The following is a 23,945-nucleotide window of genomic DNA, read 5'->3' as shown; positions in this document are numbered from 1 at the left end:
CAACATAGTGTTGGAAGTTCTGGCCAGGGCAATCAGGCAGGAGAAGGAAATAAAGGGTATTCGATTAGGAAAAGAGGAAGTCAAATTTTCCCTGTTTGCAGATGACATGATTGTATATCTAGAAAACCCCATCATCTCAGCCCAAAATCTCCTTAAGCTGATAAGCAACTTCAGCAAAGTCTCAGTATAGAAAATCAATGTGCAAAAATCACAAGCATTCTTATACATCAATAACAGACAAACAGAGAGCCAAATCATGAGTGAACTCCCATTCACAATTGCTTCAAAGAGAATAAAATACCTAGGAATCCAACTTACAAGGGATGTGAAGGACCTCTTCAAGGAGTACTACAAACCACTGCTCAATGAAATAAAAGAGGATACAAACAAATGGAAGAACATTCCATGCTCATGGGTAAGAAGAATCAATATTGTGAAAATGGCCATACTGCCCAAGGTAATTTGTAGATTCAATGGCATCCCCATCAAGCTACCAGTGACTTTCTTCTCAGAATTGGAAAAAACTACTTTAAAGTTCACATGGAACCAAAAAAGAGCCCACATTACCAAGTCAATCCTAAGCCAAAAGAACAAAGCTGGAAACATCACACTACCTGACTTCAAACTATGCTACAAGGCTACAGTAACCAAAACAGCATGGTTCTGGTACCAAAACAGAGATATAGACCAGTGGAACAGAATAGAGCCCTCAGAAATAATGCCGCGTATCTACAACTATCTGATCTTTGACAAACCTGAGAAAAATAAGAAATGGGGAAAGGATTCCCTATTTAATAAATGGTGCTGGGAAAACTGGCTAGCCATATGTAGAAAGCTGAAACTGGATCCCTTCCTCACACCTTATATAAAAATTAATTCAAGATGGATTAAAGACTTAAATGTTAGACCTAAAACCAGAAGAACCCTAGAAGAAACCTAGGCAATACCATTCAGGACATAGGCATGGGCAAGGACTTCATGTCTAAAACACCAAAAGCAATGGCAACAAAAGCCAAAATTGACAAATGGGATCTAATTAAACTAAAGAGCTTCTGCACAGCAAAAGAAACTACCATCAGAGTGAACAGGCAACCTACAGAAGGGGAGAAAATTTTTGCAATCTACTCATCTGACAAAGGGCTAATATCCAGAATCTACAATGAACTCCAACAAATTTACAAGAAAAAAACAAACAACCCCATCAAAAAGTGGGTGAAGGAAACGAACAGACACTTCTCAAAAGAAGACATTTATGTAGCCAAAAGACACATGAAAAAATGCTCATCATCACTGGCCATCAGAGAAATGCAAATCAAAACCACAATGAGATACCATCTCACACCAGTTAGAATGGCAATCATTAAAAAGTCAGGAAACCACAGGTGCTGGAGAGGATGTGGAGAAATAGGAACACTTTGACACTGTTGGTGGGACTGTAAACTAGTTCAACCATTGTGGAAGTCCGTGTGGCAATTCCTCAGGGATCTAGAACTAGAAATACCATTTGACCCAGCAATCCCACTACTGGGTATATACCCAAAGGATTATAAATCATGCTGCTATAAAGACACATGCACACGTATGTTTATTGTGGCACTATTCACAATAGCAAAGACTTGGAACCAACCCAAATGTCCCACAATGATAGACTGGATTAAGAAAATGTGGCACATATACACCATGGAATACTATGCAGCCATAAAAAAGGATGAGTTCATGTCCTTTGTAGGGACATGGATGAAGCTGGAAACCATCATTCTCAGCAAACTATCACAAGGACAGAAAACCAAACACTGCATGTCCTCACTCATAGGTGGGAATTGAACAATGAGAACACATGGACACAGGAAGGGGAACATCACACACCGGGGCCTGTTGTGGGGTGGGCGGAGGGGGTAGGGATAGCATTAGGAGATATACCTAATGTTAAATGATGAGTTAATGGGTGCAGCACACAACATGGCACATGCGTACATATGTAACAAACCTGCACGCTGTGCACATGTACCCTAAAACTTAAAGTGTAAAAAGAAAAAAAAGAATTGATGTTAGTTCTCCTTTATAAGATTGATAGAATACAGCAGTAAAGCCATCCAGTTCGGGCCTTAATTTTGTTTGGGAGGCTTTTTATTACTGGTTCAATCTTGTAACTCATTATTGGTCTGTTCAAGTTTTCAATTTCTTCCCGGTTCAATTATGGAATATTGTGTATGTCCAGGAATTTATCTATTTCTTCCTTTCCAATTTGTTAGAATACAGTTTTTCATAATAGTCTCTAATGATTCTTTGTGTTTCTGTGATATCAGTTGTAATGTCTTTTTCATTTTGATTTTATTTATTTGGGTCTTCTCTTTTTTCCTTGGCTAGTCTTAGTTAGTGGTTTATCAACTTCATCTTTCCAAAAAATACAATTTTTTTTTATTTCATTGGCCCTATGTATTTTTTTTTTAGCCCGTATTTCATTTAGTTCTGTTGTCATCTTTATTATTACCTTCCTTCCCCTAATTTTGAGTTTGGTTAGTTCTTGCTTTTCTAGTTCCCTCTTAGCAGGGCTTTTTCTGTATCCCATAAGTTTTGGTATGTTATGTTTCCATTTTCATTTGTTTCAAGAATTTATCTCCTTCTTAATTTCCTCATTGACACAATGGCCATTTGCGAGCATGTTGTTTAATTTCTGTACATATGTACTTTTTTATAGTTCCTCTTGTTATTGATTTCTAGTTTTACTCCATTGTGGTGAGATAAAATATTTCATATGATGTTGATATTTTTACATGCCGAGATTTGTTTTGTGGCCTACTATATGGTCTATCCTGGAGAATGTTGTGTGTGCTGACGAGAAGAATGCATATTCTGTAGTTGTTGGATAAAATGTTCTGTGAATGTCTTCTATGTCCATATGGTTTATAGTGCAGATTAAATCAGATGTTTCCTTGATGATTTTCTGCCTAGATGATCTGTTCAATGCTGAAAGTGGAGTGTTGAAGTTCCCAACTATTGTTGTATTTAGGGCTATCTCTCTCTTTGGATCTAATAATGATTCTTTATATGTCTTGATGCTACAGGGCAGGATGTGTATGTATTTACCATTGCTATAGCTTCTTGTAGAATGGATGCCTACACCATTATATTAATCTAATGACCTTGTTTTTCTCCTTTGATGTTTTTTTTTTTTACTTAAAACCTATTTTGTCCAATATAACTATAACTACCTCTGTATGCTTTTGGTTTGCATTTAAATGAAATATGTATTTCCATCCCTTCACTTTATTCTGTGTTTTTACAGGTGAAGTTACTTTCTTGTAGGCTGCATATAATTGAGTTTTGTTTTTTAATCTGTTCAGCCAGTCTATATCTTATTGAGGAATTTAAACCAATTACATTAACAGTTGTTAGTGAAAAGTGAAGAATTGCTCCTATAATTTTGTTATTTCTTTTCTAGTTGTTTTGTATATCCTTTGTTCTTCTCTTTCTTTTTTGTTATCATTACAACTTGGTGGCTTTTTTTATTTTTGTAGTGGTAACATTGGCACCTTTCTTTCCTCATTTGTGTTTCTGCTTCATTAGTGACTGTTATACCTATGTATGTTTTCATGATGGTAGACACTGACCTTTCACTTCTAGATGTAGAACTCCCTTAAGCATGTGAATGACAGTCATGAAGGATTCCCTCAGTTTTTGGCTGTCTGTGAAAGACTATTTCTCCTTCATTTTTGAAGGATAACTTTGCTGGCTATAGTACTCTTGACTGACAGGTTTTTTTTTTTCCCATCAGCACTTTGAATATATCATCCCATTCTCTCCTGGCCTCTAAGGCAGGGGTCCCCAACCCCCAGGCTGCAGACCGGTACCAATCTCTGGCCTGTTAGCCACTGGGTCACACAGCAGGAGGTGAGTGGTAGGCAAGTGAGCATTACTGCTTGAGCTCTGCCTCCTGTCAGCTCAGCGGTGGCATTAGACTCTCATAGGCACGCAAACCCTATTGTGAACTGTGCATGCAAGGGATGTAGGTTGCATGCTCCTTATGAGAACCTATCTAATGCCTGATGATCTAAGGTGGAACAGTTTCATCCCAAAACCATCCTCCCCACACCCTGGTCTGTGGAAAAACTGTCTTCCATGAAACCATTTCCTCATGCCAAAATGGTTGAGACCGCTGCTCTAAGGTTTCCCTTGAGAAATTCACTGTTAGTCTGATGAGGATTCCTTTATATGTGACTTGATGCTTTTCCTTGCTGGATTTTTAATTCTTTGCCTTTGCCTTTTGATGCCTTGGGAAAAACCATTTTGGGTCGAATCTATTTGGGGAACTTTGGGCTTCCTAAATCTGGATGTCTAAATCTCTTGTAAGACTTGGGACATTTTCAGCTACTATTTCATTAAATAAGTTTTCTATACTTTTGCCCATCTCTTCTATTTCTGGAACTCCTAAAATTAGAATACTTGGTCCCATTACGTGGCCCTATACATCACATAGGCTTTCTTAACTTGTTTCTACTCTTTCTTTTTTGTCTGACTGGGTTATTCCAATGACAGTTTTCAAGTTCAGAAATTCTTTCTTCGGCTTAATCTAGTTTATTGCTGAAGCTCTGAATTGTATTTTTAATGTCATTCATTGGATTCTTCAGTTCCAGGAACTCTACTTGGTTCTTTTTTATGATACTGATCTCTTTGTTGAATTTCTCACTCATATCATCAGTTGTTTTCCTGATTTCTTTGTATGTTTGTCTGTATTATTTTGTATCTCAATGAGTACCTTTAGTATCATTATTTTGAGTTCGCTTTTTGGCATTTCATAATTTCCTTTCCTTGGCATCTGTTCCTGAAGAATTATTGTGTTCATTTGAAGACGTTATGTTACCTTGCTTTTCACATTTCTTGTGTCCTTATATTGATATCTGTGCATCCAGTGTAATAGTCATTTCTTCCAATTTTATGGGTTCACTTTTATAAGAAAAGGGTTTTTTCTATAAATATATTTATAGTGTTGTCTGAGTAGGGTGCTTTGGCTTTGATTCTGGGTGAGTGCAGTAGTGTAGTCTTCATGATTTTTAGCTGTAAGTGTCAGCAGTATCTGATAGTTCCTCAGTGGCTTAGGCTGTGGTTGTCAGTGTAAGCTGTGGCAAGGGATTAGCATTGGTGGTGGCTGGATGAGTGTGCCAGTCTCAGTCTCCCCAGTGATTAATTCAGGCACTGAGAGTGGCAGGTCTAAGCAGGTCATACCTCGAGCATCCAAGTGGCTTGTTCTGGTGCTGACAGTGGCAACAGTTATTTGGGCAGGCAGACAGGTCCTTGGGCCCCTAAGCAGCATGTCCGGCACTGGCAGTGGTAGGCCAATCCTCAGGCCCCTAAGTGTTGTGTCCAATAGCCACTGGTGTCAGTGATGGGCTAAGCAGGCCAGTCCTTGGGATTCTGGGATATGTGCACATTTGCCAGTGGTGAGCAGGATGGGTCTGTCCTTATGCCACTGGATGACATTTGTGAGTGACAGTAGTGGTGGGTATAGTAGACCAATCTCCAGAATCCTGGAGATTGTGTGCAGGTGGCAGTAGGCAAAGAGAGCCCTATCCTCAGGTGCCCACAAGGTGTGCATGGGCATCAGTGGTGGCAGGTGGGGTGGGTCTATCTCCAAGTCTCCCAGATTGCGTGCACAAGTGCCATCAGCTGAAAGAATTCCTGCAGAATAAGACTGCAGGACTCACAGTGGTACATGTGGGCACTGGCCTCAATTAGTGGGGTGGGTGAATCCATAGGCTGTCAAATGGTATGCTAGAGTGCCTCTGGCAAGGATGGTAGATGGAGTGGGTCTGTTCTTAGGCCCCTGGGTGTGAGTGCAGGCACCAGTGGCAGCAGGTAGGGTGGACCTCTCATTAGGACTTCCTATGGTGCACTTGGCTGTAGGCAGCAGTGAGCAGGGTGAATTAATCCCCGGGCCCCTAGAGAATGCACATGTGTGCCAGCAGCAGTGGGCTTGGTGGGCATGTCCTCAGATCTCCCAATGGTGCATGTTGGCAACAGCTGTGACAGGTGGGTGGGTCAGCCCCCAGGCTACTGGATGGCATGCCTGGGCACTGCTGGTAGTCGGTAGAATGGGCCTATCCTAAGGTTTCAGATGGCATACGAGTGGGCCAGTCCCCAGGCTCCCTGAAGGCATGTGCTGTTCTGTGGTCCTGCTGTTGGAGGAAGCAAGGTTGCTGTTAGTGGCAGCATCCCTCAATAGGCAACTCTCAGGCTATGGGGAGCGCATGCTTTGGCTCCCTTTGTCCTGGGGCCAGCTTCCTTGGTGTGCTGAACTGCCTGTTCCCTAGGGTGTAGGACAATATGTGGACAACAGTACTGGATATCTGGCTTCACTACTGGGTCCAGCCAGCATCATGACAATTTAGCCCTCTAGAAAGATGTAGAGGGATGTCAGCAGGGCTCCAGAGATGTGAAGATGCAGGGGTTGTTGGGACCTAAGGCAGAATGTAGTTTGATGGAGGCTGATCTCCTAAAATGGCAGGGAGGTGCAGCTGCTTGAGTCTCAGTGGGTACATGGGACCCAGTATCAACTCTCTTGCTGGAACAATGCTGTTGCATGGGCTCCAGGTAGCTGCCTATACTAGCCTCAAGGCCCATAAGAACTGAAGAGCTCTCCTATAGCTAGAATTGCAGGAGTCCATGGTGGGAATGTGGACCACTGGAAATCACTTGCTCTTTCTCTGTAATGAAGGCAGAACTTAAAGAACATGGTGGTGATTTACTTCACTTTTTTTTCCCAATGAGGGGTTCTTCCTGGTGTGAGCTGATCCTGGCCAGACTGGTTGCTTTGCTTCTCTCTCCTTCTGTGCCTCAGAGGTTCCCTGTGACTTCCCTGATGAATTCCAGTGCTTCTCTCCAAGAAGCTCTATTTGACACTTAAGTTATTTATTTACTGTTTTGATCCTTCTTTGTAGAGGAAGTGAGTTCTGGGTGACTCTAGGTATTCATTTTGAACTATCCTTTTGTGTTTTGTTTTCCCTGATTAGTCGCGGAAGGTTTTATATACTTATTATTTGGATTTACCTTTCTAAGAGTTGCCTATTTAAGGTAGTTTACCTTACTGATTCAAGAGAACGTCTATATTCTGGATGTATTACTTCGTATTCATCATCTTCTGATGATTTCTTATTATACCTTCAATTGAGGCTATTTCAAGTTTATCAGCAACCTCCTCCCCAATGTTCTCCTCATTGCCATCTTTCTTAGGAGATGACTTCCTTTCACACTTAACTGAGAAAGATTGAGATTTAAAAAATTAGTGCTCCAGTCAAAGAGATGGACATGCTCTAAGGTCTAGGGGCATCTGGGCATGTATGACCTAAATTTAAATAATTATGACAAAAATATAAGACTATACACCGCTTCCAAAAAAAGTCCTAAAATGCCTCTGAGAAGACCATATACCTTTCAAAATCATACATTATAAGGATTTCAAGAAACTCTGGCAAGTGCTTCCAAGTCTGACAGTCATTGGTAAGCCAAGAATTCTCACACAGCAGTCCTTAATTATTTCATCTAATGTGAGGGTGAAAGAAGTAGAGACAATGAATTTAATGTCTATTTGATTCCACTTGCTATGGAAATGATGTTGTCTCCACTAACACCAGGAACAATTAGAGATAAGTCAGGGGAGAATACTGTAGAGCCTTGAGAAGCCTTTGTAGATTTATTAAACAAAAATGCCCACTAATTTTAGAAAATACAATCAAGAATGGTTATGAGAATGATCCATTTACTTTGTACCTTGCAGGCTCTTTGGCTTTAACACTAGAACTCCCTAAATAAAATTTAATTTCAAGCAAATTTTATCTATTTGGATATTTAAATTATCTTAGTATTAAAAATACTGTTTTTAAAATATTAAACTTAAGTGAGGCATTAAGAATTTGGGACTAAAATAAATGAGATAATGAGAAAGTGAAAACTTTTTTTATAATTAACAGTTCATTTTGAGTTAATTATAGACAATTACCAAAATCTAATTGCAATTTATTTCCTATTGTCTGTGGGAAGAATCCCAGGCAAGGGAATTTACATTGCTGCCTTCCTGCATAAATGCTACAGAATGAAAATAAATAATATGTAAGGCCTTCATGACAAATAGGAGCAAATGGTAGGGCACAGCTGAGCCAAACCATTGGAAGATAATTATCACATGAAAGATAGTAATGATTTCAAAAGTCATAAGCTGTTTCTAAGTCCTCCGGTTTCTTTTTTAGTTAGTTTGTTTGATGTTAATTTATTGGTTATACAAAGACGACCCTTAAAAATGAACAGTTTTGTAATTTTGCATACTCCAATAAGATTTGACCATTTTTGTACTTTTATATAATACTGAGCAATTCAACAAAAATTTTTATTGTTAAGAAAAGAAAAACTACCTTGCTAAGTGCTTTGGATGATATAAAAAGCCACTACCAGGCAGGGCTCAGTGGCTCATGCCTGTAATACTAGCACTTTGGGAGGCCAAGGCAGGTGCATCACCTGAGGTCAGGAGTTCAAGACCAGCCTGACCAACACGGTGAAACACTATCTCTACTAAAAATACAAAAATTAGCCGGGCATGGCGGCATGCACCTGTAGTCCCAGCTACTCAGGGGGCCAAGACAGGAGAATTGCTTGAACCTGGGAGGCAGAGATTGCAGTGAGCCGAGATTGTGACACTGCACTCCAGCCCGGGTGACAGAATGAGACTTCATCTAAAAAAAAAAAAAAAAAAGCCACTACCTTCAAGTACCCTAATAGTAGAATAAGGCAAATGTACAAATATTTATCATCTATATATAATATAAGGGCTATAAAAGAAATGCAAAGAAAATATTTCTGGAAGAGGTACTATTTGAGATAAGTCACAAAAGACAGTATAGAATTTTGATAGGCTAGAGATAGGGACCTATCCTCCCTACCTCAAACACACACATACACACATATACACGTCCCCTCCCCCACCACACCCGCTTAGGAAATATTAATAGAACATGGACACCTTTGGGGCAGAATTACTCTGCTTACTATAGCTCTGATAAATAACCATTATGTACTGTTAAATGAGAAAAAAGTGTTCAATTTGTTTTCAAATACATACACATGTTGTATATATTTGTAAGCATAAAGAAAGGTTTAGAAGGATACATATTAGAGTGCTAACTCTAATTCAACCAAGACAGTCAGGACAGACAACAGAATAGAAAATGAAAAATGACTGATACTTTCTTAATATGTCTTTGATGTTTTTTACTTTTTACAAGAGATATGTTGACATTAAAAATGTTTTGAAGTTCAATTAAAAAATTTTAAGGTGGTTTATGAAACAAAATTTATAATATAAAAATACATACTCATGAATAAATAAGACATAGTAATACATACAAAGATTACCTCCAGATGATGAGATTATAGGTACATTTTATTTTCTTCTTCAGTATTATCAGCATTTTATATTTTTTTCTACCATAAGCAAGTAAGAAAGTGAATCAGTAAAGATACAGATAAACATGAATAGTATTAAAAATAAAAAAAATTAAATTAAAAAATACATATGAACTAAAGAAGAACTATAATGTCCCTATATAAAAAATATGAACATAGGAAGTGAAAATTCCACAAAGAAACACAAAGCATTAATAAACATAGAAAAGTGTTCATTCTAATTGAATACAGAGTGACTGCAAATTACAAGATTCCATCTTTCTGCCTACTAAATTGCCAAATATGGTTTAAATATACAAATAAACATTGGAGAGCTAATTTACATGACTGATTGAATACATATCTCTATTCTCTTCTAAAACCACTGAAAATTCATATTAAAAGAACAAAAAAGTTATAAAACCTATGAAGCTGCAAAGTGAAGACAGCACAACAGAGAAGAGATGTTATAGAATTTTAGAAGGCTGGAAAGCAGGTGTATCAGTTGAAACTCAACTAGCCAAGTAGAAAAGTCAAAACTGAAATATCTGCTAGCTGGGGTTGAAAGATGCTGTAAGCTGAAACATGTCAGAGAACTCCTCAAAGGCTCAGGGACTGGAGGAAGCAGGTACAAATGCAGATGGTACTAAAAGCACAGCTGATTTAAAGTCTCTATAGCAGTGAAAAACCAACGTGTCCTCCTCTATCTGTTCCCATTGTATGAAGACGACTGCAGGGTTTATCCCCCAGGAGAGGCTGAAAAAGAATGACCCTGAACTTGGGGCCTAAAATACATTGAGGGCAGAAATCCATATAGTTAAAAGGGAGATTAAGTGAAAGCCTACATAACAAGTGATGAGCCCATTTTTTTTTTACTCCCCCTGGCTCCCCACATTGGCATGAAACTTAAATAATGCTTGTATCCCTTATTCTCACGCCTGCAAGAGATTTATCCCTGGGGAAACTGATCATCCCAAGAGAAGAAAATCTACGGATAGTAGCAAGTAAGAGTCCCCAGCGTGCCTACCTGATCATGGTGAAGTCCATTAGCTGACAAGCTCTGCTCATAATACACTGAGAGCTTTTCATAGTTTTTTATTGTTTTGCTTCACAATATAGGTGGATCATCAGACATTTGTGGAAAAAGGCAATTTGAACTTGGTGAAAATAGACACAATTCACCAGGAAGAGATAAAACTTCAAAAATTATTACAAATATTCTCAGAGATAAGAAAAAAAATTGCATATGTAAAATGAGAATGGGTTCTTATTTTTAAAAATGGCCTTTCTAAGAATAAGATGTTTTCAGAAATTAAGAATTATAACACTGGGTGCAGTAGCTCACACCTATAATCCCAGCTCTTTGGGAAGTTGAGGCAGGTAGATCACTTGAGCCCAGGAGTTTGAGATGAGCCTGGGTAACACGGCAAAACCCTGTCTCTAAAAAAATACAAAAAAATTGGTTGGGTATAGTGGCACGCACCTGCAGTCCTAGCTACCTGGGAGGCTGAGTGGGGAGGATAATTGAGCCCAGGAGATCAAGGATGCAATGGGCTGTGATTGTGCCGCTGAACTTGAGCCTGGGCAACAGAGTAAAACCCTGTGTCAAACAAACAAAAAAAACCCGATATGAAATGTAGGAGAGAAAAATAAGAAAATCAGAGTTTATTCTAACTGTCAACATCTCAGTAAGATGAGTTCTCGAAAGAGACAATACATTAGCAAAGGAAATTTCTCTAAATTGAAGAAAGTTTCCCAGTTAAAAGATTCTGCATGAATGGAAAAAGGTGTAACTTATGCCTATCAGCATACATTTTTCGAATTTTAGAGGAAGATGAGTCCTAATAGTTGTGATGGGGAATAGGTCACATAAAAAGATCAAGAATCAGACTGCAACACACTTCTTAATGGCAATACTAGAAACTAGAAGGTAATAGAATACAACCTTCAATCCTTTCTGAGGAAAACTACTAAGTCAGAATGCTATATAAAGCTAAACTATAAATTAAACATGAAGATTGACTAAAGACATTTTTCAGAGGTGTGACACAAAAAAATTACTGCCTCTGCACTCCTACAGTAAGCTACTGCAGGGCATGTTTTAGTAAGATGAAAGGGTATAAACCAAAAAGAGGATAGCATGTGATCCAGGAAAAAAGGAATATGATAGAAAAGAAAGAAAATTTCCAGGATGATAGGTAAGGAAATTTCAGATGAAATCACTAGACAAAATGCCTAGAGAATAATAAAGTTCATACTAGAGCAGGATTTTATGGGAGTCTCCAGGAGGGATATCTTGTAAATTGTAATTGGTAAACACTGTATATATTTATTGTATTCAAAGTGATGTTTTGATATACTGTATGTATTCATTGCAAAATGATTAAATCAAGCTAGTTAACAAACCCATCACCCTACATATTTACATATTTTTGTGGTGAGAACACTTAATGTCTACTCTCTTAGTAATATTCAACTATATGATATGTTATTATAGCCATAGTTACCATGTTATACAACAGACCTCCAGAACATATTCGAGCTCACTGAAACTTTGCAGTCTTTGAGCAGTATCTTCCTATTCCGCCCCCTGCCCCTGCCCCCAACCCCTAGGCCCTGGTGACCACTGATTCAACCTTTTTGGATTCTACATATAAGAGAGATCACACCGTATTTGTCTTTCTGTGCTGAATAAGGCATTTTTGAACTCCAGAGAAAATAATTATACAAAATTAAATTTAAGAATAGTAGATACTTCAGCTGTGCATAAAATATTTAGTCTTATAAATATTTTAATATAGATATATTGAGAGGACAGAAGGAAGGAAATAGCACGTGTGGGGGTATGTTATATATGTAGAGAGAAATATGGAGAGAGGGAGGAGAGGGAAAAAGGGAGAAAGAAAGGTAAAGAGAGGGAAGATAAAAGGGAGAAAAGGAGGGAGCAAATAGATAGTTATCAGTGAGAGCTAAATCATCAATTTCCATAGCAGAAAGTCAATACTTAATGACTACATAAGTCTGTTATTCAGAAATATGGATATAAATACTAGAAGGAACAGATAAAAGAGGAAACGTCTAAAACAGTCAAAACTGCTTGTAGGAAGAGGAACGTCAGCAAGATGGCAGAATAGGACTTTCAAGGACTTGTCCCTGCCCCTCCCATCTCCCCCATCAGAAACATCAATTTGAATAACTATCCACTTAAAAAAATACCTTTATAAGAGCTATGTAAACCAGGTGAGAGATTATAGCACCAGGCTGTAGCACAAAAATAAGAAGGAATGTATTGAAAAGGGTAGGAAGAACAGACTTACATTACTGGCAGCACCCTTTCCCCAAACTCTGGCAACACAGTAGAGAGAGATACCCTCTGTTTGCGCAGGGAAGAGAGGGAAGTGAGAACCAGACTTTGCCTCAGACGCTAACATCAGGCCCACCTCAGTAAAAGCTAGCATTGGGCAGCCCATCCTGGTCCCAGACTCCAGGCCAATACTACATAATGAGCATTCAGACCTGCCTCAGCACCAGGTGAGATCCTGCTATTCCAAATTCCAGGCCTGCCTCAGATTCCAGACCAGCCCAGAGCCAGGTCAGTCCACAAAGCCCGAGTTTACCCCCGCCCCAGTCTAGATTGGCATCCCTGACCTCAGGCACCAGGCCTGCTCCATGCTAGCTCAGTCTTTATAGTCTCACCCTGAGGCAGACCTAGGCCTGACCCTATAGAATCCAGTGCTGGGCTGGCTCCACAGACCCAGGATCCAGGACCCAGGTTCAAGGCCTACCCTTTAACTCCAGGATCCAGATTGATTGTTGCACACCTAGCCTCTAGGCCAGCAATCACACAAAACAATTTGGCAAATGTGAATCAAGGATCGTAAAAAGATTCATATATACTTTGTACTAGTAATTCCACTTACAGGAATCTATAACAAGGAAATAGGTAGAGATAAACTTAAAACATTTATTTAGAGAAATGTTCTTCAAGGCAAAATTTATAATAGCAAAACCCTGTATTATCCAATAACAGACTAATAGATAAATATTGAGCACAGCTGCCAAGTAGTATATATTTGTCGAATGAATTAATGTTTTCAGAGTATTTAATAAGATCAGAAAATATGATACAGTGAAAAAAGTAACATAAAATTCTGTATAAGCATAATCCTTAATACTCAATATAGACTATAATACTGCACCAAAAAAAAAAAAAAAAGAAATAGTAGAAAAGGGCTCAAAAGATTCTCTCAAAGTAGTAGGATTATGAATGATTTTTATTTTGTTTTTCATATTTTTCTATATTTTTCAAAATTTTATAACAGGAATGTACTTATTCATATGGTCACAAAACTGTATTAATCAACATAGAGCTATAAAAGTATACCAAACATATCCTAAATATTTATGCCCTTAATATTCTTGTTTTCACTGAGACTTCAGGTTTACCTTGGTCCAGAGTCACTGCCATTCATATCCAGTTTGAGTTCTTGGGGTTTAGTAAGCTCTTTTTCAGCAACCAGTTCTCTCGACTTAAACAGAGCCTGAGCTCTTAACCTGTAAAAATTAATTTAAAAAATTTCTAATCTTGTGAAGCCTGATAACCTGAATGATAAACTTTGGAAAACCATGCTCTTTCAGCTAGATCCCCAGAAATTATTTTCCAATTAAAACTCAGTCAAAAATAAATGAGTAATTCTTAAATATACATAAACACAAATTGATTTCATAGTAACTTAAATTTTCTTTAAAGGAAAGGTAGGGAAGATTAAGCTGGTTAGAATATCATTTTAAAATTCTAAATTATAGATACTTCAATAGGAGCACTTTAAATCTCTGCGGTAGAAAGTTAACTCTTCCCTCTACTCATTGTAAGCAAGTGTACTGCGATCACCAGTGTCTCAATGTGAATTCTAGTAACTCTAATTATCCCTGACCCTGACCAACATTTATATGGGAAGCACCCACTTCTCATACTCACATTTCAAAGAATTAGGGGTACAGCTCACTAGCCAACATATTTTCCCTGAGTCAAAGATGAATTCTTCCAAAAGAATTGGAAGACACTGTATCCATCAATGCTTACTTAGCCCTACACTGACATGTACTGAGGAGGGAAAGCCATGGAAAAACTCAGCAAAAAGGTTTTCTACCGGGAGTTTGAGTGTTAATCACTGGTATCAAATATGTGACACTTATTCTCTTGGCTTTTAAGAAATGTTCTCTGGTTATCTGTAAAAGCATATTCTTTAACTATGAAATCAAACTCTGAAGTGTAAAAACATTATTAAAACAATATTGTCATTTTCATCATTGTCAAAAGACATTCCTATAATTCCAACTAACTGGTTGGAATTAATGTACAAAGTACGTGGATCAATTCCCTTCAGGAACTTACAGTTTAAGACTAATATTTGGCGGTGACACATAGGTAGGTAAATGTAGATGCAAAATGCCCAAATCAGGGAATTATGAGAAAAGTGAAAAAACAGCAGCAATAATATCAGTCACAGCAGCCTCTACAGCAGTAGTGATGATCTTGATGACAGCAACTACATTTAAGGAGTGCATTTTATATATACTATTGTACTGATCCTCACAACTACTCTGTAATACAGTTACTTTTACCATTATCTATTTATAAATTACTAAAGTGAGGGCTGGGCCAGGCACATAACTCTCTCAAGGTGACACGTTTTTCACTGGTGAACACTGAATTTTATCATAGTTAGGTAGACAGTACATGTATTAAGGCATATTGTTAGAGTGGGAGACAAAGGTAAATATTTATAATTAGCCTTGATTTTTATTCATTATACATACACTACTTTGCACCAAAAATGATTTAAGGTGGTTCTTGGCACAATCATGAATAATATTCTGGATAAATCTTCTCTGATCAGTCTGGAAAGTACTCACAAAAATAATACCCTTTCGAAAGTTGTTATCAGCAATCACGTAGTAACAAGGTGGCAGAATGAATCATTAATTACAATGTAAATGCCAATGTCATGCCAAATTTATTCTAAAATGACAAGCTCGTCCCAAGATTCTGAACTACTATAACAATTCTGTGCTACTCATTTGGTATTCAATTAGATTGCCTTCCCAATATTTTTCCTGAACATCCTGAGCACTATAAACAATGGCTTGTGTATAGCAGATATTAATTCATGAATTTAGTTGAAGTGAAATTCCCTGGGGCCGGGTGCGGTGGCTCACGCCTGTAATCCCAGCACTTTGGGAGACCGAGGCGGGCAGATCACCTGAGGTAAGGAGTTTGAGACCAGCCTGGCCAACATGGCGAAATCCCATTTCTACTAAAAATACAAAAATTAGCTGTGCTTGGTGGCAGGTGCCTGTAATCCCAGCTACTTGGGAGGCTGAGGCAGGAGAATCACTTGAACCCGGGAGACAGAGGTTGCAGTGAGCCAAGATCACACCACTGCACTTCAGCCTGGGTGACAGAGTGAGACGCTGTATCAAAAAAAAAAAAAAAATTCCTTGGGGCAGGTAAATCACAAGCTTAGTAAAGATATATAAAAGTTAAAATTATATATATATATAAAAGCATGAGATTATGTGTAATATACTGAGCCAAGATCAAGTCTTGCTTATTTTAATACTCCTCACATAGAGTTTTGTGCAGAGTAGAGGGCTTAGTAAATATGTGCTCAGACAAGGAGAATGAAACTAAATTACAGAACAACATTATACATTAAACAATAAGGTGCTGATTTTGGACATATTCAATAACAAATTATTAGTTATGTGAAAAAGAAACCAGACCTAGAAATTTTAAGTAGTGGGATTTTGACCGTGTTATAATGAAGAGTCGGGGTGTAGATAAACGGAAAAGTAGGACAGAGATATTTAAATCAGAGGAAAAGGTACGGCTTGAGAAAGAAACATGAAGGATACACTGAAAAGATCTCAAGGAAACAAATCTGCCTTTTGGGAAAAAAACTTTATTTCTTAGGAAAAGTGGGACAAATGGGTAGAGAAGTGGTTCCAAATTATAAAAGGCTTCAAATACTAGGTTGAATAAATATAACCTAATACAAAATTATCATGAGTTTTGAAAATTCAGAAGTAGCACAATAAAAGCAATGTCTTAGGAGCATTCATGTGAGATAGATATTCTTGTTATATGATACTAATGTGCAGAAGGTTGAGTTTCAGATGACTCAAAAGTGATAAAATTACATAAACCTAAAAAGTAGGCCAGAGAGTAGGGCAACTTTCAGCCTAGAAATATAAATTGTGATACTGATTAATTAAATAGACAGATTTATGGTCCTAGTTCTGGGTTTCACCAGCTACGATAAAACATGGTGGCAGTAGGCAGGATAACTAGAGGTGAAAGCTGTTCAGTTAGAAATGTCTTGGTGGGGCACGGTGGTTCACGCCTGTAATCCCAGCACTTTGAGAGGCCAAGGAGGGTGGATCACTTGAGATCAGGAGTTTGAGACCAGCCTGGCCAACATGGTGAAACCCTGTCTCTACTAAAAATACAAAAATTAGCCTGGTGTGGTGGTGTGTGCCTGCAATCCCAGCTACTCGGGGAAGCTGAGGCAGGAGAATTGCTTGAACTTGGGAGGCAGAGGTTGCAGTGAGTCGAGATCGCGCCACTGCACTCCAGCTTGGGTGACAGAGCCAAACTCCGTCAATCAATCAATCAATCAATCAATCAATCCTTCAATCAATGTATGTCTTGAGTCTCTGTTTCTCTGGGCATCTCACTTGGATTTGGATTTTTTTTTTACTGTCTTGATTGGAAAGAACTTTGTTTTAGGATGAGAGCAACATAAGGATACATGAAATGGCAGAACTACGACTGGGATGAACAAAGGCACCAGAAACCAGCATGATTAGTTCTTTTTTTTTTTTTTTTTTTTTTTTGAGACAGAGTCTTGCCTGTCACCCAGGCTGGAGTGAAGTGGCACGATCTCGGCTCACTGCACTGCAACCTCTGCCTCCCGGGTTCAAGCGATTCTCCTGCCTCAGCCTCCCGAGTAGCTGGGATTACAGGCGCCTGCCACCATGCCTGGCTAATTTTTGTATTTTTAGTAGAGATGGGGTATCACCATGTTAGCCAGGATGGTGTCGACCTCGTGACCTCGTGATCCACCCGCCTTGGCCTCCCAAAGTGCTGGGATTATAGGCGTGAGCCACCACGCCCGGCCCAGCATGACTAGTTCTAAAGGTGGCCAGTGTTACAGCTGGGTACTGTCTGATGGTTTGGATATATTTCCTTCACAAAGGCTAACCAAGAAGACTGAAAATGACCCAAAGTGAATAAAGTAAAACATTGGGGCTCCTAAAGCCAGAAAGCAAATAACTCTTTCCAAGGATAATTCCCATATAACCCAAAGGTTGCGTTGTAGTCAAATGCCAACCACTTTCAAGTAAAGGAACTCAACACACAAGATGAAAACATGGTCAGCTTAAACTGACAATTGGCATAAAGAGATCCAGGTTCCAGAAAGATCTCAAGCTATTTTAGGTGAGTAGTTTTCCAGATGGTATACATTTTTAGAAGTTAAAAAAAGTAACAAATTTCAATGGTAATGACAGAAAACAGGCATTCTCTGCCCATCACCAGAGTATACTGTGAACCTTCCTGGTTATCTTGCTTTCTTAAGTACTTTTGTTCAATCTATAAAAATCTAATGTTTGAATAAAAATAATAAAATATACTTGATAAAATTTAATTTACATAGTTACTGCATAAATTAAATTGGAAGAAAATCAGAAATCATTAGACTTACTGAACTGTTTTTTTTTTTTTTTGAGACAGTCTCGCTCTGTCACCGAGGCTAGAGTGCAATGGCGCAATCTCAGCTCACTGCAACCTCCACCTCCCGCACTCAAGTGATTCCCGTGCCTAAGCCTCCTGAGTAGCTAGGATTACAGGCTCCCACCACCATGCCTGGCTAATTTTTGTATTTTAGTAGAGATGGGGTTTTACCATGTTGGCTAGGCTGGTCTCAAACTCCCAACCTCAGGTGATCCACCACCTCGGCCTCCCAAAGTGCTGGAATTACAGGCGTGAGCCACCACACCTGGCCTGAACTTTTACATATGTATTTGCTTTCCATTATTTAATAAAAATCTCTAGGGACTTACAGTTCTGAGACATGATGAAATAGCTGCACTTCTGTCTACCCCTGTACAACTAAAAATCTTAGACATTATACTTGAAACAAAATACTGTAAAAGGTAAGAAACAGGGGCCAGAAAAACAACAACATGGTGAGTTTCCTGGGCTTTGTTTTTGCCTTAGAAATCTTGAATGCAGGAGAAGCTGGCAACCTAGAAACTCCAAAGTCATAGAGGAAAAAACAGCCTGCTCTCTCTCTGTCTAAAGGATGAGGAAAGGAGCAGTCTATATTGACAGAAAACTTTTAGACAATAACTGTCCTACTACAGCCAAACATGGGAAAAACTGTGGTCTCATTTTCCCCATTCCCACCAGCAAAGGTCCAGTGGGAGGCTAGACTTCCATTTTCCAATGGTTCAATGAGACATCTTAAATCTTCACTGGGGTGGTGTTAGAGAACCAAGATCAGTATCTCACATCATAAACTGAAAATGTCCAGAATGCAATAAAAATCACTCATCATGCTACAAATGAAGATAATCTCAACTTGAATAAGAAAAGACAACCAGCAGAAACTAGTGTCAAGATGACATAAACGTTGGTATTATCTGATAAGATAGTAAAGCATGCATCATAAAAATGCTGCAAAAAGCACTTACAAATATGCTCTTTGAAAGGAAAAGAACAGAAAGTCTCTGAAAATAAAGAGAAGACATAAAGAAGAACTAAGTGGAAATTTTAGCTCTGGAAAATACTTAAGACAAATGAAAAAGACAATAAGTAAAATTTAAAAACTCAATGGACTGGCTCAAAAACAGAATGAAGAGGACAAATGAAAGAAACAGAAATTTGAGAATAGAACAAGATAAATTGTACAATCTGAACAACAAAGAGAAGTAGACTAAATATACACAAAAAAGCCTAAACAGAATGTCAGAGACATGTGGAACCTTTTAATAATTGCCATTCTGACTGGCGTGAGATGATATCTCATTGTGGTTTTGATTTGCATTTCTCTAATATGATGTTGAGCTTTTTTTCATATGTTTGTTGGCCACATAAATGTCTTCTTTTGAGAAGTGTCTGTTCATATGCTTTGCCCACTTTTTGATGGGGTTGTTTTTCTTCTTGTAAATTTGTTTAAGTTCCTTGTAAATTCTGGATATTAGACCTTTTTCAGATGGGTAGATTGCAAAAATTTTCTCCCATTCTGTGGGTTACCTGTTCACTCTGATGACGGTTTCTTTTGCTGTGCAGAAGCGCTTTAGTTTAATTAGATCCCATTTGTCAATTTTGGCTTCTGCTGCAACTGCTTTCAGCTTTTTCATCATGAAGTCTTTGCCCATGCCTATATCCTGAATGGTATTGCCTAGATTTTCTTCTAGGGTTTTTATAGTTTTGGGTTTTACATTAAGTCTTTAATCCATCTTGAGTTAATTTTTGTATAAGGTGTAAGGAAGAGGTCCAGTTTCAGTTTTCTGCATATGGCTAGCCAGAGATCATGTCCTTTGCAGGGACATGGATGAAGCTGCATCCTCAGCAAACTAACACAGGAACAGAAAATCAAATACCGCATGTTCTCACTCATAAGTGGGAGTTGAACAATGAGAACACATGGACAAAGGGAGGGGAACAACACACACCAGAGCCTCTTGGGGAGTCAGGGGTAAGGGGAAGGAACTTAGGGAATGGGTCAGTATGTGCAGCAAATCACCATGGTACCCATATACCTATGTAATAAACCTGTACACTCTGCACAGGTATCCCGGAACTTAAAGTAAAATTTAAAAAAATGTGGAGCCATAACAAAAGATTGTAAATTTATGTCATTAGCTAGCCAGAAGAGGGCATGGGGTTCAAAAAGTATTAGAAAAAAATAATTACAGAAAACTTCCTAAATTTGGCAAAAGACATAAAACTATAAATCAAGAAGCTGATCAAAGTCCTTATAGGATAAAGAAATCCATGTCAAGACATATCACAGTGAAATTTCTTAAAATTAAAGACAAAAAAATCTTTAAAAAGCAAAAGAGAAATTATATTTTATGCATAGAGAAAAATAATGCAAACGACTATGGAAAACATCGGGGGACAGAAGAAAATGCCACATTTGTCAAGTGCTGATAGAAAAAAAAAAAAAAGCAACCCTGTCAACTCAGAATCCTATATTCAGCAATGGTAATATCCTTTAGAAATGATGTGAAAATAAGAACATTTTCATATGAAGCAAAACTAGAGCAGGCTTACCTTAAAGAATAAACAGAGATCTAAAAACAAAACAACAAAAAGATAAAAGAGGAAATCTTGGAACATCAGAAAGGAAGAACAATAGAAAAAAAATAGAAACACAGATAAATATATTTTTCCTCTCTTCACTTTTCTAAATTATTCTGTAACTTATTTTACATTTGATGATTTAAGCAAAACTTACAATATTTTATGATGTGGTTCTCAATGAGAGACTCTGTTTAGGCTTTTTTTGGTTTAGTCTATTTCTGTTGTTCATATTGTAAAATTTCTCTTGTTCTATTCTCAACGAGAAACTCTTTAAGACAATTATAAATGGGGGAGGGTAAGGGAACTTAAAGAGAGATCAAATTTCTACATTTAATTTAAATTGATAAAATATGATACCAATAGACTTTGATAAGTTATGTGTGTATAACAGAATACTTAGAGCAACCAATAAAACAAATCTATTCAAAGAAATATACTCAAAAACACTACAGTGGTTCCTTGGTATCCTCAGGGTATTAGTCCCAGACCTTCTCTCATACCAAAATCCCAAGGATTTGCTCAAGTGATGTGTATGTATACATAATCTTTGCACATCCTCTAGTATAATTTAAATCATCTCTACATTACTTATAATATTGGTAATACCTACTATAATGTCAATGCTATGTAAATATTTGCTATACTATATTTTTTATTTGTAATAGTTTTATTGTTGCATTATTTATTGCCCCCAAATATTTTCAATCACAGTTGGTTGACTCCAGGGATATGGAGGGCCAACAATATGGGAAATCATATACAATTTACATTAAAAGTAAGTGTCTGGTCCAGGTGCGGTGCCTCATGCCTGTAATCCCAGTACTTCGGAAGGCTGAGGTAGGCAGATTGCTTGAGCCCAGGAGCTCAAGACCAGCCAGGGAAAAATGGCAAAACCCTATCTCTACAAACAATGCAAAAACTAGCTGGGCATGGCAGCACATGCCTGTAGTTCCAGCTACTCAGGAAACTGAGGCAGGAGGATCACCTGAGCCCAGGAGGTCAAGGCTGCAGCAGTGAGCCGTGATTGTGCCACTGCACTCCAAGAAAGAAAGAAAAAAAATCAAAAACAAAAAAGGAAATATCTGAACATAACATACCAATTAAAAGAAACTGGCTGACTCAATTACATGCTGTGTCTAAGAAACTGAATTCAAAATCACAACATATATAGGGTGAAAGTAAAAGGATGGAAGAACACACATCTTGAAAACCTTAATAAAATGAAAGTAAGAATGGCTATATTAGTATCAGGTAAAGGAGAATTTAGATAAAAAAAATTACGAGGTAGGTGGATCACCTGAGGTTAGCAGTTCGAGACTAGCCTGACCAACATGGTAAAACCCCATCTCTACTAAAAAATACATATATAAAAACTAGCCGGGCATGGTGGTGGGCGCCTGTAATCCCAGCTATTCAGGAGGCTGAGGCAGGAGAATTGCTTGAACCCAGGAGACGGAGGTTGCAGTGAGCCAACATAGTGCCACTGCACTCCAGTCTCGGCAACAGAGACTCCGTCTCAAAAAAAAAAAAAAAAAAAAAAATTACTAGGGACAGAGAAAGACATTACATAGTGACAAGATGGTCGATCTACCAAGAAGACATAGCAAATTCAATGCACAAGCAGCAAAGAACAGAGGTATAAATATATAAAACAAATACTAATAGAACTAATAGGAAAAATAGATATATCACAATTGTACTTGGAGATTTCAAAACCCCTCTGTCAATAATTGATAGAAGTAGGTAGAAAATCAGCAAGAATATAGAAGAACTCAACAATACTGTCAAATAATAGGATCCAATTTACAGAACACTCCACCCAACAGCACAATACGTATTCTTTTCAAACATCATGGAACATATATCAAGATAGAACATGCCCTAGGGTCCTTAAACAAACTTCAATAAGTCTGAAAGAATGAAAAACATACAGTGTGTTGTGTGTGCACAGTGGTATCAAACTAGAAATCAGAAACAGAAATAAAACAGGAAAATCTTTAAGAACCTGGAAACTAAATATAACACTTCTAAATAACCCATGGGTCAAATAGGAAGTTTCAAAAGATACCCCAAAAGCACACTGAATTGGATAAACATGAAAATGCAACATATCAAAATTTGTGGGACACAGCTGAATCAGTGCCGAGAAGGGAATTTAGAGCACTAAATGCTTCCAGTAGAAAAGTGAAAAAGTCTCAAACCAATATGCTTCCACCTTAACAAATTAGGAAAAAAGAAGAGCAAAGTAAATTTAAAGCAAGCAGAAGGAAGAAAATAATAAAGAGCAGAAACCAATGAAATTGAAAACAGAAAAACAATAACAAAAACTAAATGAAACAAGAAACCCATTAATTTGAAAGATAATTAAAATGAACAAACCTGTGGCAAGGCAGATTATCCAATAGATAATTTGAACAGCCTTGTAAGTATTAAGGAAATTAAACTTGGAATTTAAAAAGTCTCAAAAAATAAATCTCCAGGTCCAGATGGTTTCACTGGAGAATTCTACTAAACATTTAAAGAAGAATTAACACCAATTCTACACAATCTCTTCCAGAAAGTAGAAGCAGAGCGAACATCTCCCAACTCATTTTATGAGGCCTGCATTACCTTGATACCAAAACAAGACAAGGACCCAGGGGAAAAAAGAAAAAGGAAAACAACAGAACAATATCCCTCATCAAAACTAATGTAAATAGGCCAGACGCAGTGGCTCACGCCTGTAATCCCAGCTACTTGGGAGGCTGAGGCATGAGAATCCCTTGAACCCAGTAGGTGGAGGTTATAGTGGGCTAAGATCATGCCACTGCACTCCAGCCTGGGTGACAGAGCAAGACTCTGTCTCAAAAAAAAAAAAAAAAAAAAAAAAAAAAAAAAAACTGAGGCAAATATCCTCAACAAAATATTAGTAAATGGAATTCAGTAACATTTAAAAAATCATACATTATGACCAAGTGGGGTTTATTTCAGGGATGCAAGCTGGTTTAATATTTAAAAATCTATGTAATTCACCATATTAACAGGGCAAATAAGACAAATCACATGATCATAAAAGATATTTGACAAAATTCATAAAAGGTATTTGACAAAATTCAACACCTATCTCTGATAAAACTTTATATAATCCATAACAGAAAAA

The 23,945-nt window shown here is 37.8% G+C and overlaps 1 protein-coding gene across 11 annotated transcripts in view; it reads right to left on the bottom strand.

Annotated features, from left to right (window-relative positions):
* Positions 1-23,945, bottom strand: part of KIAA1328 (KIAA1328 ortholog) — a 396,501-nt gene that overhangs the window by 134,613 nt on the left and 237,943 nt on the right. For 4 of the 11 annotated variants that reach the window (XM_054461100.2, XM_063653602.1, XM_054461102.2 and 1 more), the window contains one exon: positions 13,876-13,983. The exons of the other annotated variants lie outside the window; for them this stretch is intronic. In XM_054461100.2, coding sequence (XP_054317075.2) covers positions 13,876-13,983 — 108 coding nt within the window. The remainder of the gene's footprint in view (positions 1-13,875; positions 13,984-23,945) is intronic. 11 annotated transcript variants of the gene reach the window in all.

This window comes from Pongo pygmaeus, chromosome 17 (assembly GCF_028885625.2).
Source record: "Pongo pygmaeus isolate AG05252 chromosome 17, NHGRI_mPonPyg2-v2.0_pri, whole genome shotgun sequence".
NCBI classification, from domain to species: Eukaryota; Metazoa; Chordata; class Mammalia; order Primates; family Hominidae; genus Pongo; species Pongo pygmaeus.
The sequence above is the reverse complement of the archived record's forward strand: the minus strand, read 5'-3'. Positions and strand labels throughout refer to the sequence as shown.